A 22990-nucleotide genomic window follows, 5' to 3' on the forward strand; every position below is an offset into this window, starting at 1 on the left:
GGCGTGAAAGGGGGAGAGGGGAAGAGGAACTGACTGAGTGAGTGAACAAGGGGAAACCGAAAATAGATGCGAGTGTGACGATTCGCCTGGCGCGAAGCAGAATATATAGTTGTGGCGGGCGTATAAGTGGGCCCGCTACCGCAAATATTAACAAATTTTGGATGTGTTTGGCGCGGTTTGCCAATCTAGAGTTGTGGCGAGCGCTGCACGCCACCCGCCACAGACCAGGGAGAACCAGTGGCGGGCGACTTCCAATGGGCTTATTTGGAAGAGCCTACCTGTGACGGGAAGAAACTAGAGCCCGCCACTAAAATGACCTTAGCTGTGGCTGGTGGGCGCTGGCACCCCCACAACTATTTTTGAATAATAACAGTGGCGGGTGCCCCGCCTCGCTCGCCACTCATTAGGATTCACCTATAAGCTATTTTTCATTAGTGCGACCCCACGTATATTCCTCCCCATTCGCTCGCCGGACTAAACCCTAGCCACTCCCCTTCACTCCCGTCCGTCACCCAAGCTCCTGTCTGGTGATCTCCGGCATGGCGGGCAGCGGATCCGAGTCCTTCATCTTCAAATCCGTCAACCCTAAGCTCATCCCACGCGGCCCCAAGGAGGAGATGCCCGTCCGGTTTGCACTCCGCCACTACCAGGAACAGGCCCGTGCGAGGCATTGCTCAGACTCCTTCCCTCAGGAATCCATTGCGTTCGCCCCAATGGCGCATGGATCCGGCGCTATGTGTGTCGCCGCTGCCTCATCGGAGACGGTGCGGTCCGTCTAGCGTCCGAACATGGTGGCGGATGCGCAACCCTTCCGTTGGCACACCGATGCCATGGACGCACCATGGGCGTCGCCCACACAAACATGACGCGACAGTGGGCGTCGGCGAGACAGAATCGCATTCTCCAGCGCCTCATATGGTGTAGCAGTCCGGGCACCGCAACCGCGTCGTGGTGGATGTTGCTGGCTTGTCCCAGGACAAATCCATCATCGATCTGACGTACAACGACATTGTTCAGGTTCCGGATTCCGACGAGGAAGAGTGTGGCATGGGAGACGACTTCCTTGAGCCACGTGAGCCGGCTCGTATCCCATGCCCTACTCTACCTTGCCGGCGACCGGACCAACACTCTGGGGAGCGCATCCAGCCGCCGGACATGGCCACGACAAAACCGGACGAGCTCAACTTGGATTAGGTTTCATGTTGCATATAATAATATGGATTTAAGATTTCTAATTTGAAATGTCCCATTGTAGAATCAAATATTTGAAATGTGATCGGTCCATCTGCGGGCGTTTGAGGGTCGGATTTGTCGGCAGTAGATGCTTTAATTGTGATATGATACGGGGATGGCCGGGCGTTGTCCGTGGGCCGGACCGGACACTTCACATTCGAATTCCCACGCCCAAAACGGAAACCCCAATCATCCAAAAAAGAAAAGAATCCCAGCCCTGTCAAGCAAGCCCCACTGGGAGTCATAAAACTTGCTATGCATGTTCAGTTTAGTGTTAAAACTTTGAAAATACGGATTTGTGGTCACTCAACTTGCATTGTCGTGCAAATACGGTCACAGGGTGCATATGCGGGCGTATCCACCGCTTGTGTGGCGTGACATGCGTGCATGGCCCCACTGGCAGTGACTATTGGTGCTGGAGGCGCTAGTGTGATGTCATCCTTAGAGAAAAGAGGTGCTACGTGTGACGTTATTTTTGCAGAAATGATTCAAAAATAATCGTGATGTGAGCTCTCGAACCAGCAACCAAATTCAGTCTTGTCACGGGTGCTAACCACCCACACAAGGCGTCCTTGCCTTTCTAGTAATGAGATGAATATTGGATTATATTGGTCAACCCAATAAATAATATATTTTTTGCCGGGACAACCATAAAATGATTCGAATTCAAACAAAAAAATTGTTGATTTGTTTTTAAGGATGAGCGAATTTTGTTGCCATTTCGAAATTCGTACTTGCTCATGTGCCTAAGGAGAAACACATAATTTTGTATGTTGGCAACGACGACTAATCGTATCCAACATTTCTTTTTCTCGATAGGATTTTTTTCTCGGTACGGGCTAGAAAAACTGGTTTCTAGATAATCTCGGAAATTTCAAAAAAGTCGCACAAATTTATTCAAACAAATTTTGAATTCAATTTTTTAGCATTAAAATATATATAACTGAACCTAGAAAAGAACAAATCTTATGCACGATTCCAGCGGTTAGTAACCCGCATCTGCTGGGTGACCCAGGCTTGGGAGTTCAAGTAAATATCAGCTAAAATTAATGATGGAGATCATTGGAATCAATCAAGTGACCATGGGTAATACAGCAAAAGCTGTGGCACCGAACTATGCACTGCGTTGTATGATTATGTGCATACAAATCTTATTTGATATAGTTCTGGGTGTTTAAATTCAAAAAATACATTTGAAATTTTGGCACGAGGTTCAGTGACCACCGGGATTCCTCAGAACAGAATAAAAAAATCTGCTTATATCTTGGACCGGTTTTTTAATTCGAATTTGATTTAGAACTGGTTTTTTCGGTCGCACCTGGCAAAAAACAGAATCGAGAAAAAAGCCTAACTTTACTATAAATTAATTTGTCTCTCTTATTTAACGTGACAATCTACTTAGCGTACTGGTTGGCAGATGGTATGCCGGTACATGAGCTCGTGAGTTCCATTCCTCTCATACCTCTCATACCACCACACGGTGACAAGTGGACCCCATGTCAAGGAGAGATTTATATATATCCGCAAAAAAGGAGAGATTTATTCCTCACAAGCAGGCCCAGACGTGCTGATGAGGAGCTTCTACAATTAAATAAGAGCGGGGTGTATCTGTAAAAAGAACATGCACACAGCACACGTAGCACCGTGCTGTTCCAGTCACTAATAGTGGGCCATAGCAACGTTGGCATGCCACGTAAGCACAATATGTGTCTAGAGATGGATGAAGTGACCGTATTTGCACGCGGGGGCAAGTTGAATGACCACAATTCCGTATTTTTAAAGTTTTAGCACTAAACTGAACGTGGAGTGCAAGTTTTATGACTTCCGGTGATATTAGCTCTTTATTTTTTCCCAACGGAGCCTTCTTCAGGAAGACTCGAGTCCACAGTCCGCAGTCCCGCAGTGTCACTGTCAGACACCCACGCACGCACGCACGGTCTCAGCGTGCTCGCCTCAGTCTCGCCGGCGGAGGGAGAGAGCGGAGAAAGGGGAATGCCGCGGCGGTGATCGCGTCCAATTGGAGGGGCAAGGCGCCGGTGCAAGGGGTTCCGGCGCCGGCCGCTGTTGGCGGGAAAGGGGCGCCAGGCGCCGGCGGTGGAGTGGGCCTAGGCGACCGCCGTGTAGGGGAATGGCGAGGCTGCGGAAGAGGAAGAGGGGGAGGGGGAGGGGCGTGAGATGGCTGAGCCACTACTCATCGGGGCAAAGCATTCTGATCGTCGGGGACGGGGATTTCTCGTTCTCGCTGGCTCTCGCCGCCGCGTTCGGGACCGGCCGGAACATCGTCGCGACGTCGCTGGACTCCTATGGTTCGATCCTTTGCGATCTCTCCTTCAGCATTACTAACGCTGCTTTCTTTAAGCATTCGGGTTCTTTAATAGTACTACTAATCACACCTAGGGTTTCAAGAATGGAATCCTGGAGGGGTAGGGTGCATACAGGAGTATAATGTGTTGCTTTTAGGCGATCTTCTATTTTCATTTGCATTAATTTTTGAAATCTACGAGAATTTGGTACATTCTGTTGATTAAGAAGGATTTGATGCACTTTACACTGTTGAGGTAAAGTTTACTGATTGCCGACTCTGCCACTTTGGTGATATACGAGCTAGCACAGCTTATGCTCTAACATGAAATGGGAGAGGTTTTATGATGGAAAAAATCTATCTTGATAGTCGCTCCCGTTTTCTTATATGCATCAGCATATTAAAGAATTTGTTAACGATTTTCATATATAACTGAAACCAATTACGGAGACCTATTTGAGTGATCTCTTGACTGATATTTCTTACTGTTAAAAATTGTTTATCTTGGGGCGGAGCACGTGCATCCAGCAACACTATTTCTATTTCAAGTAATTTTTTTGTTTCTATTATGGAACCAGATGTAGTGAACACTGTAATTTGGATAAGTTTTATGTGGAAATGATCATTGTTTCATATGGTTCTTGAATCCCAATATATCCAAATATTATGTTTTCAGCTACTATGTTGTGTCAAAAGTGATTCAGCAATTTCGTGGTCAAAGGGTGATTTAGGATCCATCCAACAAAACCTTTCGAACTTGAAAACATGAATTAGGAGTGAACCTGTGAGAACACACATTCAGGAAAACTCTGTGTCAGGCTAGCCCAAAATATACTTCCTGGTTTATTTCCATGTAACCACCACTTTTACTTCGGTTCCTTAGCAATTTTCTATCTTTTAATACTAGTTATCTTGCCTCATTAATTCCTCTTTGAGGCTTCCATATGCATTAAGCTGCCCCTGCTTACCTTATATGCTCAGAGGGATAATTTGTTACTGTGATTTTGTGATCATTTTTACATTCTTAGTTATATTTATCTATTTTGTTTCCATTTTTGTTGCCAATCTTCTACAGAGGCTCTGTCTCGCAAGTATAGCAAAGCACAATCAAATGTAATGGAGCTGAAGAAAAGGCGCACCACGGTTTTGCATGGTGTTGATGCGGAGACGATGAAGGGTCATACTAATCTGAAGATGAGACTATTTGATCGGATTGTCTTTAATTTTCCTCATGCTGGATTCCATGGAAAAGAGTGTGAGATGCATGTTGTCAGGTATGAGCACTCACTCCTCTTTGATTGTTATCTTTAGTTATCCCAGCTAATAATGGGCTTTTCATGGATTTTATAAGTTAGTCATTTTTCTCATAAACTGATTGCATCACAATCTTTGTTTGGGGGTTACAGTAGCTTCAGTAGTCCTAGGGCCACATCTCTATTAGGAGCTAGGAGTTATCCTCCAAAGTTTCCATCATTGCTTTTCACCTCTAGTTATTTTTTCTTGCTGCTATACTTTACCATGAGTTCTCCCATGTTGACAGCGTCGTTATTTGAAATGCACCGTAGTTATGTACTTCTGTATGCTCAGTATAAGAATAAATAACAATTTAGACAAGTTACACATACCAGTCAAGAGGTCATTCTAGATGATCGTACAAGCTATCATAGACCAAGGACCAAGAACATTTTTTTGGGTTGGATTCGTGGACCTTCATGGTAGTTTTGCTAGTTCATTCTCTTCATATGCACCAATGAAAGACATTTGAGTTACAACTTACAACATGAAGTTGTTCTTATAAGTTGCAGGCATAGTTTTTCAGCATGTATGTAGTAAGACTGATACGATTGACCACAAAAACAATAATTTCTGTTCGTGATCCATTGCATTTTTAACCCAAAATGGTCGAGGCAACCTAAATATTCGAAAATGTGAACAAATTTTGGGGTGTCTAATGTGCTGTAAAATGTATGCAAATCTATAAAATAATAATGCACGAGTATGGACGTTTCTGTTCTGTGCGAAAAAGAAGAGAAGAGATAAGTGAATGATGTGCCCATACTGTAGTGGACACTTTAGCATGATTTTTCGTAGGTGCATTTTATAGCATGGCTTACATACATGTTTTTTTCCCCTGATATTTTTGGGGAACCTTTTCTTGGGTCTGTTGGTTTCCTGTTTACTTGACCCTAGAACCCTTTTGATAACCTAATGTTTCAATAAGCTACCATTTGAATCTTTTGCTCCGATCTTAGGTTGCATAGGGAGCTTGTGAAGGGGTTTTTTGGCAATGCACGAGAGCTGCTTCAGCCGGATGGTGAAATCCACATTAGCCACAAGACAGGATATCCTTACGACGGGTGGAGTATCGAGCAACTTGCCTCTGAATCTTCTCTGGCTATGATTGACATAGTTAGTTTCCAGAAACAAGACTACCCCGGCTATAGGCCAAAGAGAGGAAATGGTTCAAAGTCCAACAATACTTTCCCTCTTGGTGACTGCAACACATACAAGTTCGTCGCGAAACATAATGTTGCTCAGGAAGAACATGCATGCTACTGCGATATGTGCCAAGATAAATATGTCTCGCGGTACTTCGACTATGCAAGCAGTCTTGGCACGTTCGGAGTTGGGAACGGGGGGCACCTTGCATATTGATGAAATGTAGTGAACTGGTCGTAGTACTAACGGTGTGTTAACAAACTACTCCCTCCGTCCCATAATATAAGACGTTTATGGGACGGAGGGAGTAGTTCTGAAACCTGGAATGTTTTTGGTGAACTTGATGTGGGACGTCTTTTCATGTGGTGCGTGTTGATGAGATGCCATCCACCACTGTGTAACTGAGTAGATGTGTTACTGGTCAAAGTATGAACAAGATTGTGGTGATGTAAATGCAAGCACTTCTGTTGTAATGGTTTGTTTTTCCCTGTTTCCAGTTGCCAAGCTTTATTCACTGGTCTGCATATTCATTTTGTTGTTTCTTATCCCTTCCAGCAAAGGTTGCAGATTTAGTGAAAACATGGCAGAAAAAAACCCTCTAAATTACTTCCATGTACTAAAAATATTAACCCTCAGATGTGTCAAGTCAAACTTTACAAAATCTGACCAAATTTATATTAAAAATATTAACTTCTACAATATCAAATATATATGCTATGAATCTAACAATACTCATTTGGCATTGTCAATGTTGATATTTTTTTCTATAAGTTTGGTTGAAGTAGAGATATTTTGACTTCAAACAAAACTTATATGCAGACTAAAAAGGACTGGAGGCAGTATGTTCTGGCGAGACGGTTTTGTGGTTTTTAGGATAGAGTTATAATTTGACTGATAACTATAAAATCCAAATTTCCTTTTCAAATTAAAGGAGCTCCGGTTGCTCCCCACAGTGTCATCGTGCGCTACGTTTTTTCCCCCTTTGAAAGTACGCATGATCGTGCGCTGCATTTGCATTTCAAAAGAACTGCTCACACATCAGTACTCCCTTGGCGTTTCAGATTCCCATGAGTGTGAATTACTGTATCACAATTAATGGAAGCTCCATCCCAAGAGACGTGCGATGCGAGAGCACAACCCAAGGCGACGGACACATCACAAATGAAGCTAGCCTTTCGTCTCCCCGCCATCTACAAATAAAAAGCCCTCAGTCTAATCCGGCGAAGCTAGCCTTCCTCACCTCTATCACACACACTGCTGAGTGCTGACACATAGCTGTGGCCTCGCTCTCGCCGGTGGAGCGGAATGGCTTCGCCGGTGGTGGAGGTGGCGCAGGCCATCGCCGTGGAGGGGAAGAAGGAAGAGAAGGAGGTGGTGAAGTGGCTGGGGCATTACTCCTCGGTGCAGAGCATCCTGGTCGTCGGCGACGGGGACTTCTCCTTCTCGCTGGCGCTCGCCACCGCGTTCGGCTCCGGCGAGAACCTCGTCGCCACGTCCCTCGACTCCTACGGTCCGACCATTTATTACCTCTTTCATTCCAACCTGTCTCTGCTTGATCTAATGTTACGTGATCTTGTTGGCAATCCTCTTGCATATGGACAGGTTATCTTAGAATCATGTACAGCTATGCGGAGTCGAATGTAACGTCGCTGAAAAGGACGGGCGCCACAGTCCTGCATGGTGTCGATGCGACAGAGATGAAGAGTCACGCCCATCTGAAGCTCAATCGCTTCGATCGCATCCTGTTCAATTTCCCTCATGCTGGTTTCACTGGGAGCGAGACCCAGCAGCACATGATCGGGTACGCGCGAACTCTTTGCCCTTGCGGTTCTCTGGTTTTTGGCGTTGCAAATTTCTTCACATTAAATTTCATTAAGTTCCTATTCCCGGTGCTTCTTCACTTCAAATTTCACGCCCAAGAAGTAATAGTATTGTCAGTTGTTTGATCATTTGCAATGAGCGGTTCATATCAATTGGGGGTGCATCTTAAAATTTCTCTTGTTATTAATCTTTTGCTTCTAAGTGTAGTTCGCACAAGCAGCTCGTGGAGGCTTTCTTCCGCAATGCAATCCACCTGCTTCGTCCTGATGGTGAAATCCACGTCACTCACAAGACGGGACATCCGTACCGCAGTTGGGAGATCGAGCAATTAGCCTCCGAGTCTGCACTTGTTATGTTTAAGATGACTTACACCAACAAAAAAAGTCAGGCAACTGACATATAGTCGGTCCCTTGTTTTTGGGTGTAGATTATTCCAGTATATTGAAAAGATAAACATGTATCTTGTCTGCAACTCTGGATGCGTCTTTACGCTGGTTTGAATATATTCATCTTCAAGGCTTTCGTGATACTCCCTCTGGTTGGGATTATAAGTCTAGCACGGGAACATACATCGTCAATTTAATATGCCATAAAATTTGTATGTTTAGAAACTTTTTTTTTGCTAATCAAACTGAAGATGTAAAAATGCAAAGGGAGTACGTGTATTATCGCTAAGGGCGCCTCCAACGCGGGGTGCTTAAGGCACGAGGATCGTAATTATCGTAGATTAGTGGTTGCTGAGTTGCATCCTGGCATCAGCCTCAGTGTCGTTGCAAAACCATGTGCCAGGCAGTTATTCCTTTTCTCCCTGCACTGGGCGAACCTTTTAATTTGGACCATTTGCATGTTAAGAAAATACATTGTAGTTTTTTTTTCGAAAAGGGGGGACTCCCCGGCCTCTGCATCAGGACGATGCATACAACCACATTTATAAATAAATAAAGGAGTTCAACAAGGTCTTAATAGTCTGAAAACAAAAAATCGGCAAGCTCACAAAGAGCCACAACGCCAAAAACAATATGGCCAAAAGCCACAACCGGCTGGCAAAACAAAGATAGGTAAACTAATTGCCTATCCTATTATATGATCGCCATCCAAACCGGTTGAAAATATCCCGCGCTACCATCTCTCACTGGACAGATCCAGTAACCAAACGCTCCCTGGCCTCCGTCAGAGTGAGTAACGACCACATACGGATCAGCGCAATAGCTCGGAATAAAACATGCAAAAAATGAATGTTTGTTGTTCTGTTAAAAGCCAAATCATTTCTGCAATTCCAAATTGCCCACAACAAAGCACATACTCCTACACGAATGTGTCTAGCTGTTTCGAACTCTATCCCAACCAGCCACGTTCCAAATAACGTACTGACCGAATTCGGAGGAGTAATGTTAAAGGCAATATGCATCGTGTGCCACAAAACCCTTGCCAACGGGCAGTCAAAGAAGAGGTGCTTGATAGATTCGTCCCGATCACAAGAACTACACCTAGTAGATCATGTCCAGTTGCGCTTAACCAAATTATCCTTTGTTAAGATGACTTGTTTATGTACAAACCACATAAACACTTTAATTTTCAAAGGAACTTTGACTTTCCAAACCTCTTTGGAACTAGGAATAACACTAGAGTTAATGACATCGATATACATCGACTTAACTGTGAACTGTCCAGACCTAGTAAGCTTCCAACACAACTGATCGGGCTGATGAGATAGCTGAACCTCCATCAGTCTACTCACCAAATGAATCCATGCTTCCCACCGGTCGCCCACAAGCGCCCTCCTAAACTGAATATTAAGGGGAATGGACTGCAAAATCATGGCCACAAGAGCATCAAGTCGTTGAACAATACGATACAGGGATGGATACTGAAGTGCTAACGGCGTTTCCCCAAGCCATGTATCCTCCTAGAAGCGAGTGGTGTTTCCATTACCGACTATAAACTTTGTTCTATTAAAGAAGGCGGCTTTGACTCTCATAAGCCCCTTCCAAAACGGCGAATCTATCGGTCTCACAGTGACCTGGGACAACGTCTTGGACTGTAGATACTTACTACGGAGAATCTGCGCCCACGTGGCCTCCGTCTCAATTGAAAGTTTATACAACCACTTGCTGAGAAGACATCTGTTCTTCACTTCAAGATTCTCAATACCAAGGCCCCCCTGGTCCTTTGGTCGACAGATGACATCCCATTTGGCAAGTCGGTATTTTCTCTTAAGTTCATCACTCTGCCAGAAGAACCGTGATCGATAGAAGTCCAGCCTTTTCCTAACACCAACTGGGACTTCGAAGAAAGATAAGAGAAACATAGGCATACTCGTGAGCACCGAATTAATAAGAATCAGTCGGCCTCCATATGACATGAGTTTGCCCTTCCAGCAGCTCAGTTTCTTCTCGAACCGGTCCTTGATGCACTTCCATTCTCTATTTGTCAGCTTACGATGGTGAATGGGTATACCTAAGTACGTGAAAGGTAATGCCCCCAATTCGCATCCAAACAATTGCCTATAAGCCTCTTGTTCCTCCTTGGCTCTACCAAAGCAGAACAACTCGCTTTTATTAAAATTAATCTTCAATCCTATCAATTGTTCAAATAAGCATAACACCAGCTTCATATTTCTCGCTTTAGCCAAGTCGTGCTCCATAAAGATGATTGTATCATCAGCGTACTGCAGGATAGACACACCACCATCAACTAGATGAGGCACCAAACCACCCACCTGACCGGCCTCCTTTGCCCTTCCTATCATAATTGCCAACATGTCAACCACAATGTTGAACAGAATAGGAGACATTGGATCTCCTTGTCTCAGGCCCTTGTGTGTCTGGAAATAATGACCTATGTCGTCATTCACTTTAATTCTAACACTCCCTTTTTGCATGAAAGATTCTACCTGGCGTCGCCAAGCTTCATCAAAACCCTTCATGCGTAAGGCCTGCTGAAGGAAAAGCCACTTGACTTTATCGTACGCTTTTTCAAAATCCACCTTGAAAACAACTCCATCTAGTTTTTTCGTGTGAATCTCATGGAGCGTTTCATGAAGGACCACAACCCCTTCGAGGATGTTCATGTCCGGCATGAAAGCAGTTTGGGTAGGCTGCACCACAGCATGCGCGATCTGTGTGAGACTATTAGTCCCGACATTGGTAAAAAATTTGAAACTAACATTAAGAAGACAGATGGGCCTGAATTGCTCAATTCTCACAGCCTCTGTTTTCTTAGGAATAAGGGTTATCGTTCCAAAATTCAGTCCAAAAAGCTGAAGTTGTCCAGAGAATAGATCATTAAACAAAGGCAACAGATCCCCCTTAATAATATGCTAGCACTTCTTATAAAATTCAGCCGGAAATCCATCCGGGCCGGGAGTCTTATTTTTTTCATCTGGGATATGGCCTCAAACACTTCTTTCTCCGTAAAAGGAGCAGCCAAAATATCATTCTCCACTGCAGTTAGTTGAGGAACATCCTCAATCCTGGACTCATCCAGAGACACGCAGTTATCCTCTGGAGGTCCAAACAGCTGCATGTAATACTCGGTAATGTATAATTTTAGGTTCTCCTGTCCTAAAATCGTTCCTTCATCTTGTTCAAGCTGAAAGATCCTCTTCTTTCTATGTTTACCATTAGCGATCATGTGAAAGAATTGAGTGTTCGCGTCCCCTTGGACTACTCGTCGGACCTTGGCCCGCAACGCCCACTTCAACTCCTCTTCACGAAGAAGCTCTTTCAGCCTCATCTCCGCGTCAAGCTTGGCATGAAGTTCCGAGGCCGGCAGAACTGTGGTTTCTGCTTTTACATCTAAGGACTGAATAAGGGTAAGGAGCCGTTCCTTTTCGACCTTATAAATCCCGCTAAGATGCTTAGCCCACCCACGCAGGAAACTTCTCAGATGCCGGATCTTATTCTGCCAGCGCTCAAGCGCAGTCCTACCTCCTGTATCCTTAGCCCACTCTCTGGCTACGAGATCAAAGAAACCATCTCGTTCAAACCAAGCAAGCTCGAAAAAGAATGAGTTTTTGTTTCCCACGTGGGTGGCCTCACCAGAGTCCAGAAATAAAGGGGTGTGATCAGAAATTCCACGGGAAAGAGCCTGAACTGTTACAAAGGGAAACTTCTGTTCCCATTCGACGCTAGCCAACACTCGATCCAACTTTTCAAACGTCGGATTTGGCATCGCGTTAGCCCAAGTGAATTTTCTTCCCGAAAGCTCAATCTCTCTCAGATCCAAGCTTTCAATGATAGTATTAAACACAAATGACCATCTGCCGTCAAAGTTATCCTTGTTCTTCTCCTCACGCCTTCTAATGATATTGAAATCGCCCCCCACCAGGATAGGAAGCTGCTCAGAGCCGCAAATCCTAACCAGATCAGCTAAGAACTCGGGTTTGAGTTCGGGTTGTGCGGCACTATATACCGCCACCAAAGCCCAATTGAACCCATCGGCCTTCGACCGCACCCGAAACTTAACTGCAAAATCTCCCATCACCACACTTCGAACCTCCAGCGAATCGCATCGAACTCCGAGCAAGATGCCACCCGATCTCCCTCTCGGTGGCAGACAGTGCTAGTCAAAATCAATACCTCCCGACAAAGTATTTAGAAATTGAGGCGCAAAATTATCTCTACCAGTTTCGGACAAAGCGATAAAATCTAACCTATGCTCGATAGACGCCTCTGCAAGAAACCTTCTTTTAGCCAAGTCTTTTAGACCTATGCTATTCCAAAAGATCCCTTTCATAATTCATCATGGAATTTTTTTGCCGTACGGATTCTAGCACTCCTACGCACCACGGACACCGGGTACACCTTCCGCTTCCACTTGCGTTTAGTAATGTTCTGACTCTGCAACCGGTCCTCACAACCAGTCTCAGAAGGTCGAACCACAGCATTCTCAGATGTATCATCCTCCTCCTCCGATTCAAGTACGGGAGGTATAAGATCCGCACAAAAATTATCGAGCACCCTGACCCCCAAAGCATCAACCTCGGAGTCACTCATGGGCTTAACCGCTGCTAAGTTACGAATCATCTCTAACGCCCGCTCAGCCTCTAAATCCTGGAGATCATTAACAGAATTTGAAATTTCACTATCATTACTACCTAGTGAAACTCCTAATTGATTTGCATCATTAATAATCTCGATATTAGAAAAATGCAAAATGGAATTAGAAGTATTGACGGACATACCAGTAGTGACCTCAACGTCACGAAGCTTGGCCGCCCTCATGGCGCACCGCTGCTGAATGTCGTCAACCTCCGGATGATTCTGGAGACGGCAGCTCAACCGTCGTCCCTCAGAAACCGGATCCGGAATCCCTCCAAAAGCTATAACCTCCTCCCGAGAGATCCTGCCCGAGGTGGGGCCTCCAGCCTCACCCCAAACACGAAGCCGGCCAGCCTCCACGGACGCCCCAGCGTTAATGCCAGGAAGAAGTGAGGCACTCGCCAGTGCCGCAGACGACGGTCGCGCCCCACCGCACGAAGACGGCAGCGCACCGGGGGAAGGGAGTGCATAGGCCACCTGCCCGAACTCCCCACCCAGCACCGGAGGGACGGTCACCATAGGCGCCCCAGGTGAGGAAGACTCCGAGGCCACCTGCCCCGAGGCCCATCCCGACGGCCATGCTGCCACCTGCAGAGCCGACAACGCGATGGGAGAAGAGGATTCCGAGGCCACCTGCCCCGGGCCCCCTCCTAGGGGTAAGACTGCCTCCGCCGAGACCTCGTCCACCACAGGAGGCGAAAAGGACACGGGTGCCACCTGCCCCGAGCCCCCTTCAGAAGGCTGCGCCGCCCCCTGCAGCACCTGCACCTCAGCAAGAGAAGAGAGATCCGAGGCCGCCTGCCCCTGGTCCCCTCCCGTAGACAAAACCTCCATCACCGGAACCTCGTCCTGAGGAGAGACAGCCTCCTCCTCTCCCCTGACCGAGACCGTCGAGGCCCCAGGAGCGGGGCTCAGAGCATCCTCAAAAACAAAAGCAGGCAGCGCGAGCTCAAAAGCCTCGTCAGACTCCACCCGATCACTCCAAAGCCTCGCGGGTGCAGAAGCAGGCTCGAAAGACCCAAATCTCAGTGAGGTCGTAGGCACCGAGGAGGGTGGAACCGCCCCATCCCCGGTCGTCGCAGACACGGACCCCGGTCCCTTGGACAACTCTCGTCCAGTATCATCGACCTGTGACTCCTTCGCTCCCGCGCTGTCATCTCCCTCGCGCATATCAACATCATTCCCGTTAGCCGCCTCGGCCAACAGGCTCTCATCCTCAAACTCAATCACAAGGTTATAAATCTGGCCTCGATATGTCCACTTGACGACCTCGGGCACGTACTCAATGTCCAAAATACTTACCAGTAGACGAGCTATACCGTGAGCTCTGGTAAAAGCCATATCCACTCGCTCAGGCTTCCCCACCATAATGCCCAAGCTAGCCACGACCCTAGCATCCTGCATGGGCTTCGAGGAAGCCCCGGAGAAACGCAGCCACGCCTGAGTAAGCGGCTTACCCTGAGGCTCCACCTGCTTCCACTCATGGAACTCGAGGATGCAATCTGTACCCGGCACATTGCACATCCCAAAACTCAGAAGCCTCTGCAAATCCTCCACCGAAGGGAACTCAGCCCTGAAAATCTTTTCCGCGACACTGACGAGCTCCCACTGGAAGTCCCCAGGGGCCAACTCCCGGAGCCTCTGCACAATCTGGGTCTCAGATACCTCTCCTCTGGTCACCTTGACAATCCCAGTGGTCATGCTTTGGATCTCGTCAGGAACCTCCCTCTCATTAGGAGACTCAAAGAACGTGAGTTCAGCACAATACACTCCATACATCATAAGAGATGGTGCCTGATCTTGCAGAAGCGGACAAACCCCCGAATCATGTGCCGGCTTGCCACAAGTGTCACACAGCTCAGCCACACACTCAGCAATAAAATGGCCCTTCTCGCCACAACGGTAGCATAACATTTTCTCTTTCTTGCGCGCCCACTTGGACGCCCTCTCTGAATCAGCCCTGTCCGACACATCCACGGACACATTACCCATAGCCTCATACTCAGGAACCTCAACATTAGCAAGAGCAGCCACAACCTCCATGTCCTGACCAGACAAAACCGGCTCCTCGGCAGCCCCGCCAGCAGTCGTCCGCTCAACCACAACGGTCGGAGGATGTTGACGAGGACGGTATCGGCCACCTCGACCGCCCCGACCACCACGATGACCACGGAAACGACCCCGCTTCCGATAACCCGGGCCAGATGCCCCTTCGACAAAGCCACCCGTAGGACCCAGAAACGGCCTTATTGCCGAACCATCGCTTTGCCAAGCATATCCAAGACCTCCACCCGGGGACGAAGAGCCCCGGTGTTGACCGACTCCATAAGCATTATAGCCATCATCCCCCCACTGACCCCGGGGCGCAGCCAAAGCACCACCAACAGCGTTGGGCGGTGGCGGTACCTGCGACAACACCGGCACAGCCCGAATCTGCGGCGGCCGAGCGACGAAGTAAGGTGGCGGAGCCGGCCGAGGCTGCGGACCCGTCGTCACCCCCTGGCTCCCCAGCGCAGGTGGCCTGGGCGGCGCAGCACCCCGACCCGCAGCTGCACCGAGGACCGGCCCGCCTCGCCCAACCGTAGGCAAAACCGTCGAACCCGGCGCCGGCGGCCGACCACCGGGCAGCACGCCAGCGCCACGACCTGCAGTCGCATTGGCCGCTCCGCCTGGGGCTCCAGTTCCACGGCCCGCAGCAGAAGACAAGGGCGGCACCCCACCGCGACCAGCGCCAGGCACCGGCAAGGGCGAAGCGGCCCGGCCGCTGCCAGCACCCGGCGGCTGATACGTCTCCGTCGTATCTATAATTTCTGATTGTTCCATGCCAATATTATGCAACTTTCATATACTTTTTGGCAACTTTTTATACTATTTTTGGGACTAACATATTGATCCAGTGCCCAGTGCCAGTTCCTGTCTGTTGCATGTTTTATGTTTCGCAGAATATCCATATCAAACGGAATCCAAACGGGATAAAAACAGACAGAGCTTATTTTTGGAATATTTGGAAAATTCCGGAAGAAAAATCCATGCGAGACGGTGCCCGAGGTGGCCACGAGGCAGGGGGGCACGCCTGCCCCCCTGGGCGCGCCCCTGACCCTCTTGGGCCACTCGTAAGGCGGTTGATACCCTTCTTCGGCCGCAAGAAAGCTAATTTTTGGTTAAAAAAATTGCGGCGAAGGTTTCAGTCCAATCGGAGTTATGGATCTCCATATATATATGAAACGGTGAAAGGGCACCAGAGGAGAACGCAGAAACAGAGAGAGACAGAGAGACAGATCCAAACTCGGAGGGGCTCTCGCCCCTCCCACGCCATGGAGACCATGGAACAGAGGGGAAACCCTTCTCCCATCTAGGGAGAAGGTCAAGGAAGAAGAAGAAGGAGGGGGGCTCTCTCCCTCTCGCTTTCGGTGGCGCCGGAACGCCGCCAGGGGCCATCATCATCACCGCGATCTACACCAACACCTCCGCCATCTTCACCAACATCTCCATCACCTCCCCCCCCCCTCTATCTACAGCGGTCCACTCTCCAGCAACCCGCTGTACCATCTACTTGAACATGGTGCTTTATGCTTCATATTATTATCCAATGATGTATTGCCATCCTATGATGTCTGAGTAGATTTTCGTTGTCCTATCGGTGGTTGATGAATTGCTATGATTGATTTAATTTGCTTGTGGTTATGTTGCTGTCCTTTGGTTCCCATCATATGAGCGCGCGCGTGGATCACACCATAGGTTAGTTGTATGTTGATGGGACTATGTATTGGAGGGCAAGAGTGACAGAAGCTTCAACCTAGCATAGGTATTGATGCATACGGGATTGAAGGGGGACCAATATATCCTAATGCTATGGTTGGGTTTTACCTTAATGAACGTTAGTAGTTGCGGATGCTTGCTAATAGTTCCAATCATAAGTGCATAGAATTCCAAGTAAGGGATGACATGCTAGCAGTGGCCTCTCCCACATGAAACTTGCTATCGGTCTAGTAAAGTAGTCAATTGCTTAGGGAAAATTTCGCAACTCCTACCACCACTTTTCCACACTCGCTATATTTACTTTATTGTGTCTTTATCTAAGCAGCCCCTAGTTTTATTTACGCGCTCTTTATTTTCTTGCAAACCTATCCAAAAACACCTACAAAGTACTTCTAGTTTCATACTTGTTCTAGGTAAAGCGAACGTCAAGCGTGCATAGAGTTGTATCGGTGGTCGATAGAACTTGAGGGAATATTTGTTCTAGCTTTAGCTCCTCGTTGGGTTCGACACTCTTACTCATCGAAAGAGGCTACAATTGATCCCCTATACTTGTGGGTTATCAAGACCTTTTTCTGGCGCCGTTGCCGGGGAGCAATAGCGTGGGGTGAATATTCTCGTGTGTGCTTGTTTGCTTTATCACTAAGTAATTTTTATTTGCTGTTCTTAGTTGTTTTCTATCCTTAGTTATGGGTAGGAAACGCAAAATACCAAAAAAATTAGTTGTACCTACTGAACCAGTGGTTGAAGAACCACTCAAAATCTATCACACTCCTGAAGCTTATTACTTGGATCATCTTTGATCCCTATGTGCTCGTGCTGAAACCCCAACTAGCTTAGTTGAGGGCAAATCTTTAGATGAGCATGCTTGTTATGTGCGACACCGTATATCTGAAAAGGGGAAACTTTTACTGGGTCAAATTCATCGTTTGCAATGCTATGCTTGGAATTTATGTCATATATATGATTTTACTTGTTGTTCTGAAAACCCTAAGAAATACCTTCCCTACCAATGTGAGTTTATTGATAATGGAATCTTATCTTCATATGCTAAAGGTGTTTATAGTTACTATGATGTTCAACAAATTGAAGAATTTGTTGCTTTTAAGGGTGCTTATGAAATTGCTTCTTTGATTGAAAAGTATGATGCTACTCTTTACAAATCTGAAAATTTTGCCATACTTAAATATTGCTATGATAATTATGCTTCTAATGCCTATGTTGAACCATATATTGAGGACTACTCCGCTGTCCAAGAAGACAATAATATCTTGCAAGAGTCTATGGAAGAAGAAATTGATGAAACTGTGAGCTCATTGGATGAAAAAGATGAGGAGGAGAGCGAAGAACAAAAGGAGGAAGAGCGGATTAGCTACCCGTGCCCACCTTCTAATGAGAGTAACCCTCCAACTCATACATTGTTTAATTTCCCTTCGTGCTTACCGAAGGATGATTGCTATGATCCCGGTGACTCTTTTGAAATATCCCTTTTTGATGATGCTTGCTATGCTTGTGGCCAAGATGCCAATATGAATTATGCTTATGGAGATGAACTTGCTATAGTTCCTTATGTTAAACATGAAATTGTTGCTATTGCACCCACACATGATAGTCCTATTATCTTTTTGAATTCTCCAAACTACACTATATCAGAGAAGTTTGCACTTATTAAGGATTACATTGATGGGTTGCCTTTTACCGTTGCACATGATGATTTTGATAGATATAATATGCATGTGCTTGCTGCTCCTACTTGCAATTATTATGAGAGAGGGACTATATCTCCACCTCTCTATGTTTCCCACACGATAAAATTGCAAGAAACTGTTTATACTATGCATTGGCCTTTACTATGTGTGCATGAATTGTTCTTTTATGACATGCCGATGCATAGGAAGAGAGTTAAACTTCGTTATTACATGATATATGTTACTTTGTGCTCACTACTAAATTACAAATCATTGCTAATTAAAATTGGCTTCGATATACCTTGGGATCCGGGTGGATTCACTACTTGAGCACTATATGCCTAGCTTAATGGCTTTAAAGAAAGCGCTGCCAGGGAGACAACCCAGAAGTTTTAGAGAGTCATTTATTTCTGTTGAGTGCTTTCATATAGTTTAAAAACAACAAAAATAAAGAGGGGAACCCAAAACTTTTCAAAAAGGAAAGTGAAAGTGAGAAGGACAAGCATTGTTGAAGTGGGAGAGCTCCTTGAACTTTGTTCATGCTCACGACAACTTTGTGAATCTTGATTACAGAAACTTTTCAAAAAAAATAATTACCCCCTTTTACAATTCCTTTGTATTATAAAAATAATGTGCCAAGGTTTGCCTTTAGGATGTTTACAATACTTGTTGGTTTGTACGGTGCAGGACAGAAACTTTGGCTGTAGTGCGCGATTTTTAATTTTTTACTGGAACGTCAAATGGTTCTGATTATTTTTGCACTGTCTTTCTATACAAATTTTTTATTTTTCCTAATTTTGGAAGAATTTTTCAAGTACCATAAGTATGGTGAATGTTCAGATTGTTACAGACTGTTCTGTTTTTGACAGATTCTGTTTTTGATGCATAGTTTGCTTGTTTTGAGGAAAATATCAATTTATATCAGTGGATTAAGCCATGGAAAAGCTATATTACAGTAGACACAATGCAAAAACAAAATATGAATTGGTTTACAACAGTCTTAGAGTGGTGATTTGCTTTATGATACTAACGGATCTTACCGAGTTTTCTGTTGAAGTTTTGTGTGGATGAAGTGTTCGATGATCGAGAAGGTCTCGATGCGAGAAGAAGGAAGAGAGGCAAGAGCTCAAGCTTGGGGATGCCCGAGGCATACCAAGTAAATATTCAAGGAGACTCAAGCGTCTAAGCTTGGGGATGCCCCGGAAGGCATCCCCTCTTTCTTCAACAAGTATCGGTATGTTTTCGGATTCGTTTCGTTCATGCGATATGTGCAATCTTGGAGCGTCTTTTGCATTTAGTTTTCATTTTTATTTTATGCACCATGCTGGTATGAGATAGTCCTTGGTTGATTTATAGAATGCTCTTTGCACTTCACTTATATCTTTTGAGTATGGCTTTATAGAATGCTTCATGTGCTTCACTTATATCATTTGAAGTTTGGATTGCCTGTTTCTCTTTACATAGACAACCGCCATTTGTAGAATGCTCTTTTGCTTCACTTATAATTGTTAGAGCGTGGGCATATCTTTTGTAGAAAGAATTAAACTCTCGTGCTTCCCTTATATCTATTTGAGATGACAGGAACTGGTCATTCACATGGTTAGTCATAAAACCCTACATAAAACTTGTAGATCACTAAATATGATATGTTTGATTCCTTGCAATAGTTTTGCGATATAAAGGTGGTGATATTAGAGTCGTGCTTTGAGTAATTGTGAAATTGAGAAATACTTGTGTTGAGGTTTAAAAGTCCCGTAGCATGCACGTATGGTGAACCGTTATGTAACGAAGTTGGAGCATGAGGTGTTTATTGATTGTCTTCCTTATGAGGGGCGGTCGGGGACGAGCGATGGTCTTTTCCTACCAATCTATCCCCCTAGGAGCAGGCACGTAGTACTTTGTTTCGATAGCTAATAGACTTTTGCAATAAGTATGTGAGTTCTTTATGACTAATGTCGAGTCCATGGATTATACGCACTCTCACACTTCCATCATTGCTAGCCTCTTCGGTACCGTGCATTGCCCTTTCTCACCTCGAGAGTTGGTGCAAACTTTGCCGGTGCATCCAAACCCCGTGATACGATACACTCTATCACACATAAACCTCCTTATATCCTCCTCAAAACAGCCACCATACCTACCTATTATGGCATTTCCATAGCCATTCCGAGATATATTGCCATGCAACTTCCATCATCATCATATACATGACTTGAGCATTTATTGTCATATTGCTTTGCATGATCGTAAGATAGCTAGCATGCTGTTTTCATGGCTTGTCCATTTTTTTATGTCATTGCTACGCTAGATCATTGTACCGGGATCATTACACATCCCGGTACACCGCCGGAGGCATTCATATAGAGTCATATCTTTGTTCTAGATATCGAGTTGTAATATTGAGTTGTAAGTAAATAAAAGTGTGATGATCATCATTATTAGAGCATTGCCCCAGTGAGGAAAGGATGATGGAGACTACGATTCCCCCACAAGTCGGGATGAGACTCCGGACGAAAAAATAAAAAAAATAAAAAAAGAGAAAAGGCCCAAAAAAAGAGAAAAAAAGAAAACAAAAAAAATGAGAGAAAAAGAGAGAAGGGGCAATGTTACTATCCTTTTTCCACACTTGTGCTTCAAAGTAGCACCATGTTCTTCATATAGAGAGTCTCTTGAGTTATCACTTTCATATACTAGTGGGAATTTTCATTATAGAACTTGGCTTGTATATTCCAACGATGGGCTTCCTCAAATGCCCTAGGTCTTCATGAGCAAGCAAGTTGGATGCACACCCACTTAGTTTTAGTTTGAGCTTTCATATACTTATAGCTCTAGTGCATCCGTTGCATGGCAATCCCTACTCCTCACATTGATATCTATTAATGGGCATCTCCATAGCCGGTTGACATGCCTAGTTGATGTGAGACTTTCTCCTTTTTGTCTTCTCCACACAACCTCCACCATCATATTCTATTCCACCTATAGTGCTATGTCCATGGCTCACGCTCATGTATTGCGTGAAAGTTGAAAAGGTTTGAGAAACGTCAAAAGTATGAAACAATTGCTTGGCTTGTCATCGGGGTTGTGCATGATGTGAATATTTTGTGTGGTGAAGATGGAGCATAGCCAGACTATATGACTTTGTAGGGACGATCTTTCTTTGGCTATGTTATTTCAGTAAGACATAATTGCTTGGTTGGTATGCTTGAAATATTATTGTTTTTATGTCAAAGGATAGACTATTGCTTTGAATCACTCGTGTCTTAATATTCATGCCATGATTAGACATATGATCAAGATTATGCTAGGTAGCATTCCACATCAAAAATTATCTTTTTTATTATTTACCTACTCGAGGACGAGCAGGAATTAAGCTTGGGGATGCTGATACGTCAGGAATTAAGCTTGGGGATGCTGATACGTCTCCGCCGTATCTATAATTTTTGATTGTTTCATGCCAATATTATGCAACTTTCATATACTTTTTGGCAACTTTTTATACTATTTTTGGGACTAACATATTGATCCAGTGCCCAGTGCCAGTTCCTGTCTGTTGCATGTTTCATGTTTCGCAGAATATCCATATCAAACGGAATCCAAACGGGATAAAAACGGACGGAGCTTATTTTTGGAATATTTGGAAAATTCCGGAAGAAAAATCCACGCGAGACGGTGCCCGAGGTGGCCACGAGGCAGGGGGGCGCGCCCCTGAACCTCGTGGGCCACCCGTAAGGCGGTTGATGCCCTTCTTCGGACGCAAGAAAGCTAATTTTTGGTAAAAAATCACGGCGAAGGTTTCAGTCCAATTGGAGTTACGGATCTCCATATATATACGAAACCATGAAAGGGCACCAGAGGAGAACACAGAAACAGAGAGAAACAGAGAGAGACAGAGAGACAGATCCAATCTCGGAGGGGCTCTCGCCCCTCCCATGCCATGGAGACCATGGAACAGAGGGGAAACCCTTCTCCCATCTAGGGAGAAGGTCAAGGAAGAAGAAGAAGGAGGGGGGCTCTCTCCCCTCGCTTCCGGTGGCGCTGGAACGCCGCCGGGGGCCATCATCATCACCGCGATCTACACCAACACCTCCGCCATCTTCACCAACATCTCCAACACCTTCCCCCCCCCTATATCTACAGCGGTCCACTCTCCTGTAACCCGTTGTACCCTCTACTTGAACATGGTGCTTTATGCTTCATATTATTATCCAATGATGTGTTGCCATCCTATGATGTCTGAGTAGATTTTCGTTGTCCTATCGATGGTTGATGAATTGCTATGATTGATTTAATTTGCTTGTGGTTATGTTGCTCTCCTTTGGTGCCCATCATATGAGCGCGCGCGTGGATCACACCATAGGGTTAGTTGTATGTTGATAGGACTATGTATTGGAGGGCAAGAGTGACAGAAGCTTCAACCTAGCATAGGAATTGATGCATACGGGATTGAAGGGGGACCAATATATCCTAATGCTATGGTTGGGTTTTACCTTAATGAACGTTAGTAGTTGCGGATGCTTGCTAATAGTTCCAATCATAAGTGCATAGAATTCCAAGTAAGGGATGACATGCTAGCAGTGGCCTCTCCCACATGAAACTTGCTATCGGTCTAGTAAAGTAGTCAATTGCTTAGGGACAATTTCGCAACTCCTACCACCACTTTTCCACACTCGCTATATTTACTTTATTGTGTCTTTATCTAAGCAGCCCCT

General features: G+C 45.5%; 2 protein-coding genes across 2 annotated transcripts; both read left to right on the plus strand.

Moving 5' to 3' along the window:
- The first annotated feature begins 3361 nt into the window (after nt 1–3361).
- Nucleotides 3362–6412, plus strand: LOC123120642 (uncharacterized protein At4g26485-like). The gene is made up of 3 exons (XM_044540640.1): nt 3362–3539; nt 4611–4809; nt 5788–6412. Exons 1-3 carry the CDS (start codon nt 3362–3364, stop codon nt 6188–6190), a joined length of 780 nt encoding a protein of 259 aa, XP_044396575.1. The 3' UTR covers nt 6191–6412.
- Nucleotides 6413–7202: 790 nt separating this feature from the next.
- LOC123124969 (heavy metal-associated isoprenylated plant protein 41-like) lies at nt 7203–8363 on the plus strand. Its single transcript, XM_044545514.1, has 3 exons — nt 7203–7484; nt 7577–7775; nt 8003–8363. Exons 1-3 carry the CDS (start codon nt 7280–7282, stop codon nt 8196–8198), a joined length of 600 nt encoding a protein of 199 aa, XP_044401449.1. The 5' UTR covers nt 7203–7279; the 3' UTR covers nt 8199–8363.
- The last annotated feature ends 14627 nt before the right edge of the window (nt 8364–22990 follow it).

This window comes from Triticum aestivum, chromosome 5D, assembly GCF_018294505.1.
Source record: "Triticum aestivum cultivar Chinese Spring chromosome 5D, IWGSC CS RefSeq v2.1, whole genome shotgun sequence".
Lineage (NCBI taxonomy): Eukaryota > Viridiplantae > Streptophyta > Magnoliopsida > Poales > Poaceae > Triticum > Triticum aestivum.

Coding starts and splice junctions, on each gene's coding strand:
- LOC123120642 (XM_044540640.1), top strand. CDS start 3,362: ATGGCGAGGCTGCGGAAGAGGAAGAGGGGGAGGGGGAGGGGCGTGAGA. Junction 3,540..4,610: donor GACGTCGCTGGACTCCTATG/GTTCGATCCTTT, acceptor AATCTTCTACAG/AGGCTCTGTCTCGCAAGTAT. Junction 4,810..5,787: donor TGTGAGATGCATGTTGTCAG/GTATGAGCACTC, acceptor CTCCGATCTTAG/GTTGCATAGGGAGCTTGTGA.
- LOC123124969 (XM_044545514.1), top strand. CDS start 7,280: ATGGCTTCGCCGGTGGTGGAGGTGGCGCAGGCCATCGCCGTGGAGGGG. Junction 7,485..7,576: donor CACGTCCCTCGACTCCTACG/GTCCGACCATTT, acceptor GCATATGGACAG/GTTATCTTAGAATCATGTAC. Junction 7,776..8,002: donor ACCCAGCAGCACATGATCGG/GTACGCGCGAAC, acceptor TTCTAAGTGTAG/TTCGCACAAGCAGCTCGTGG.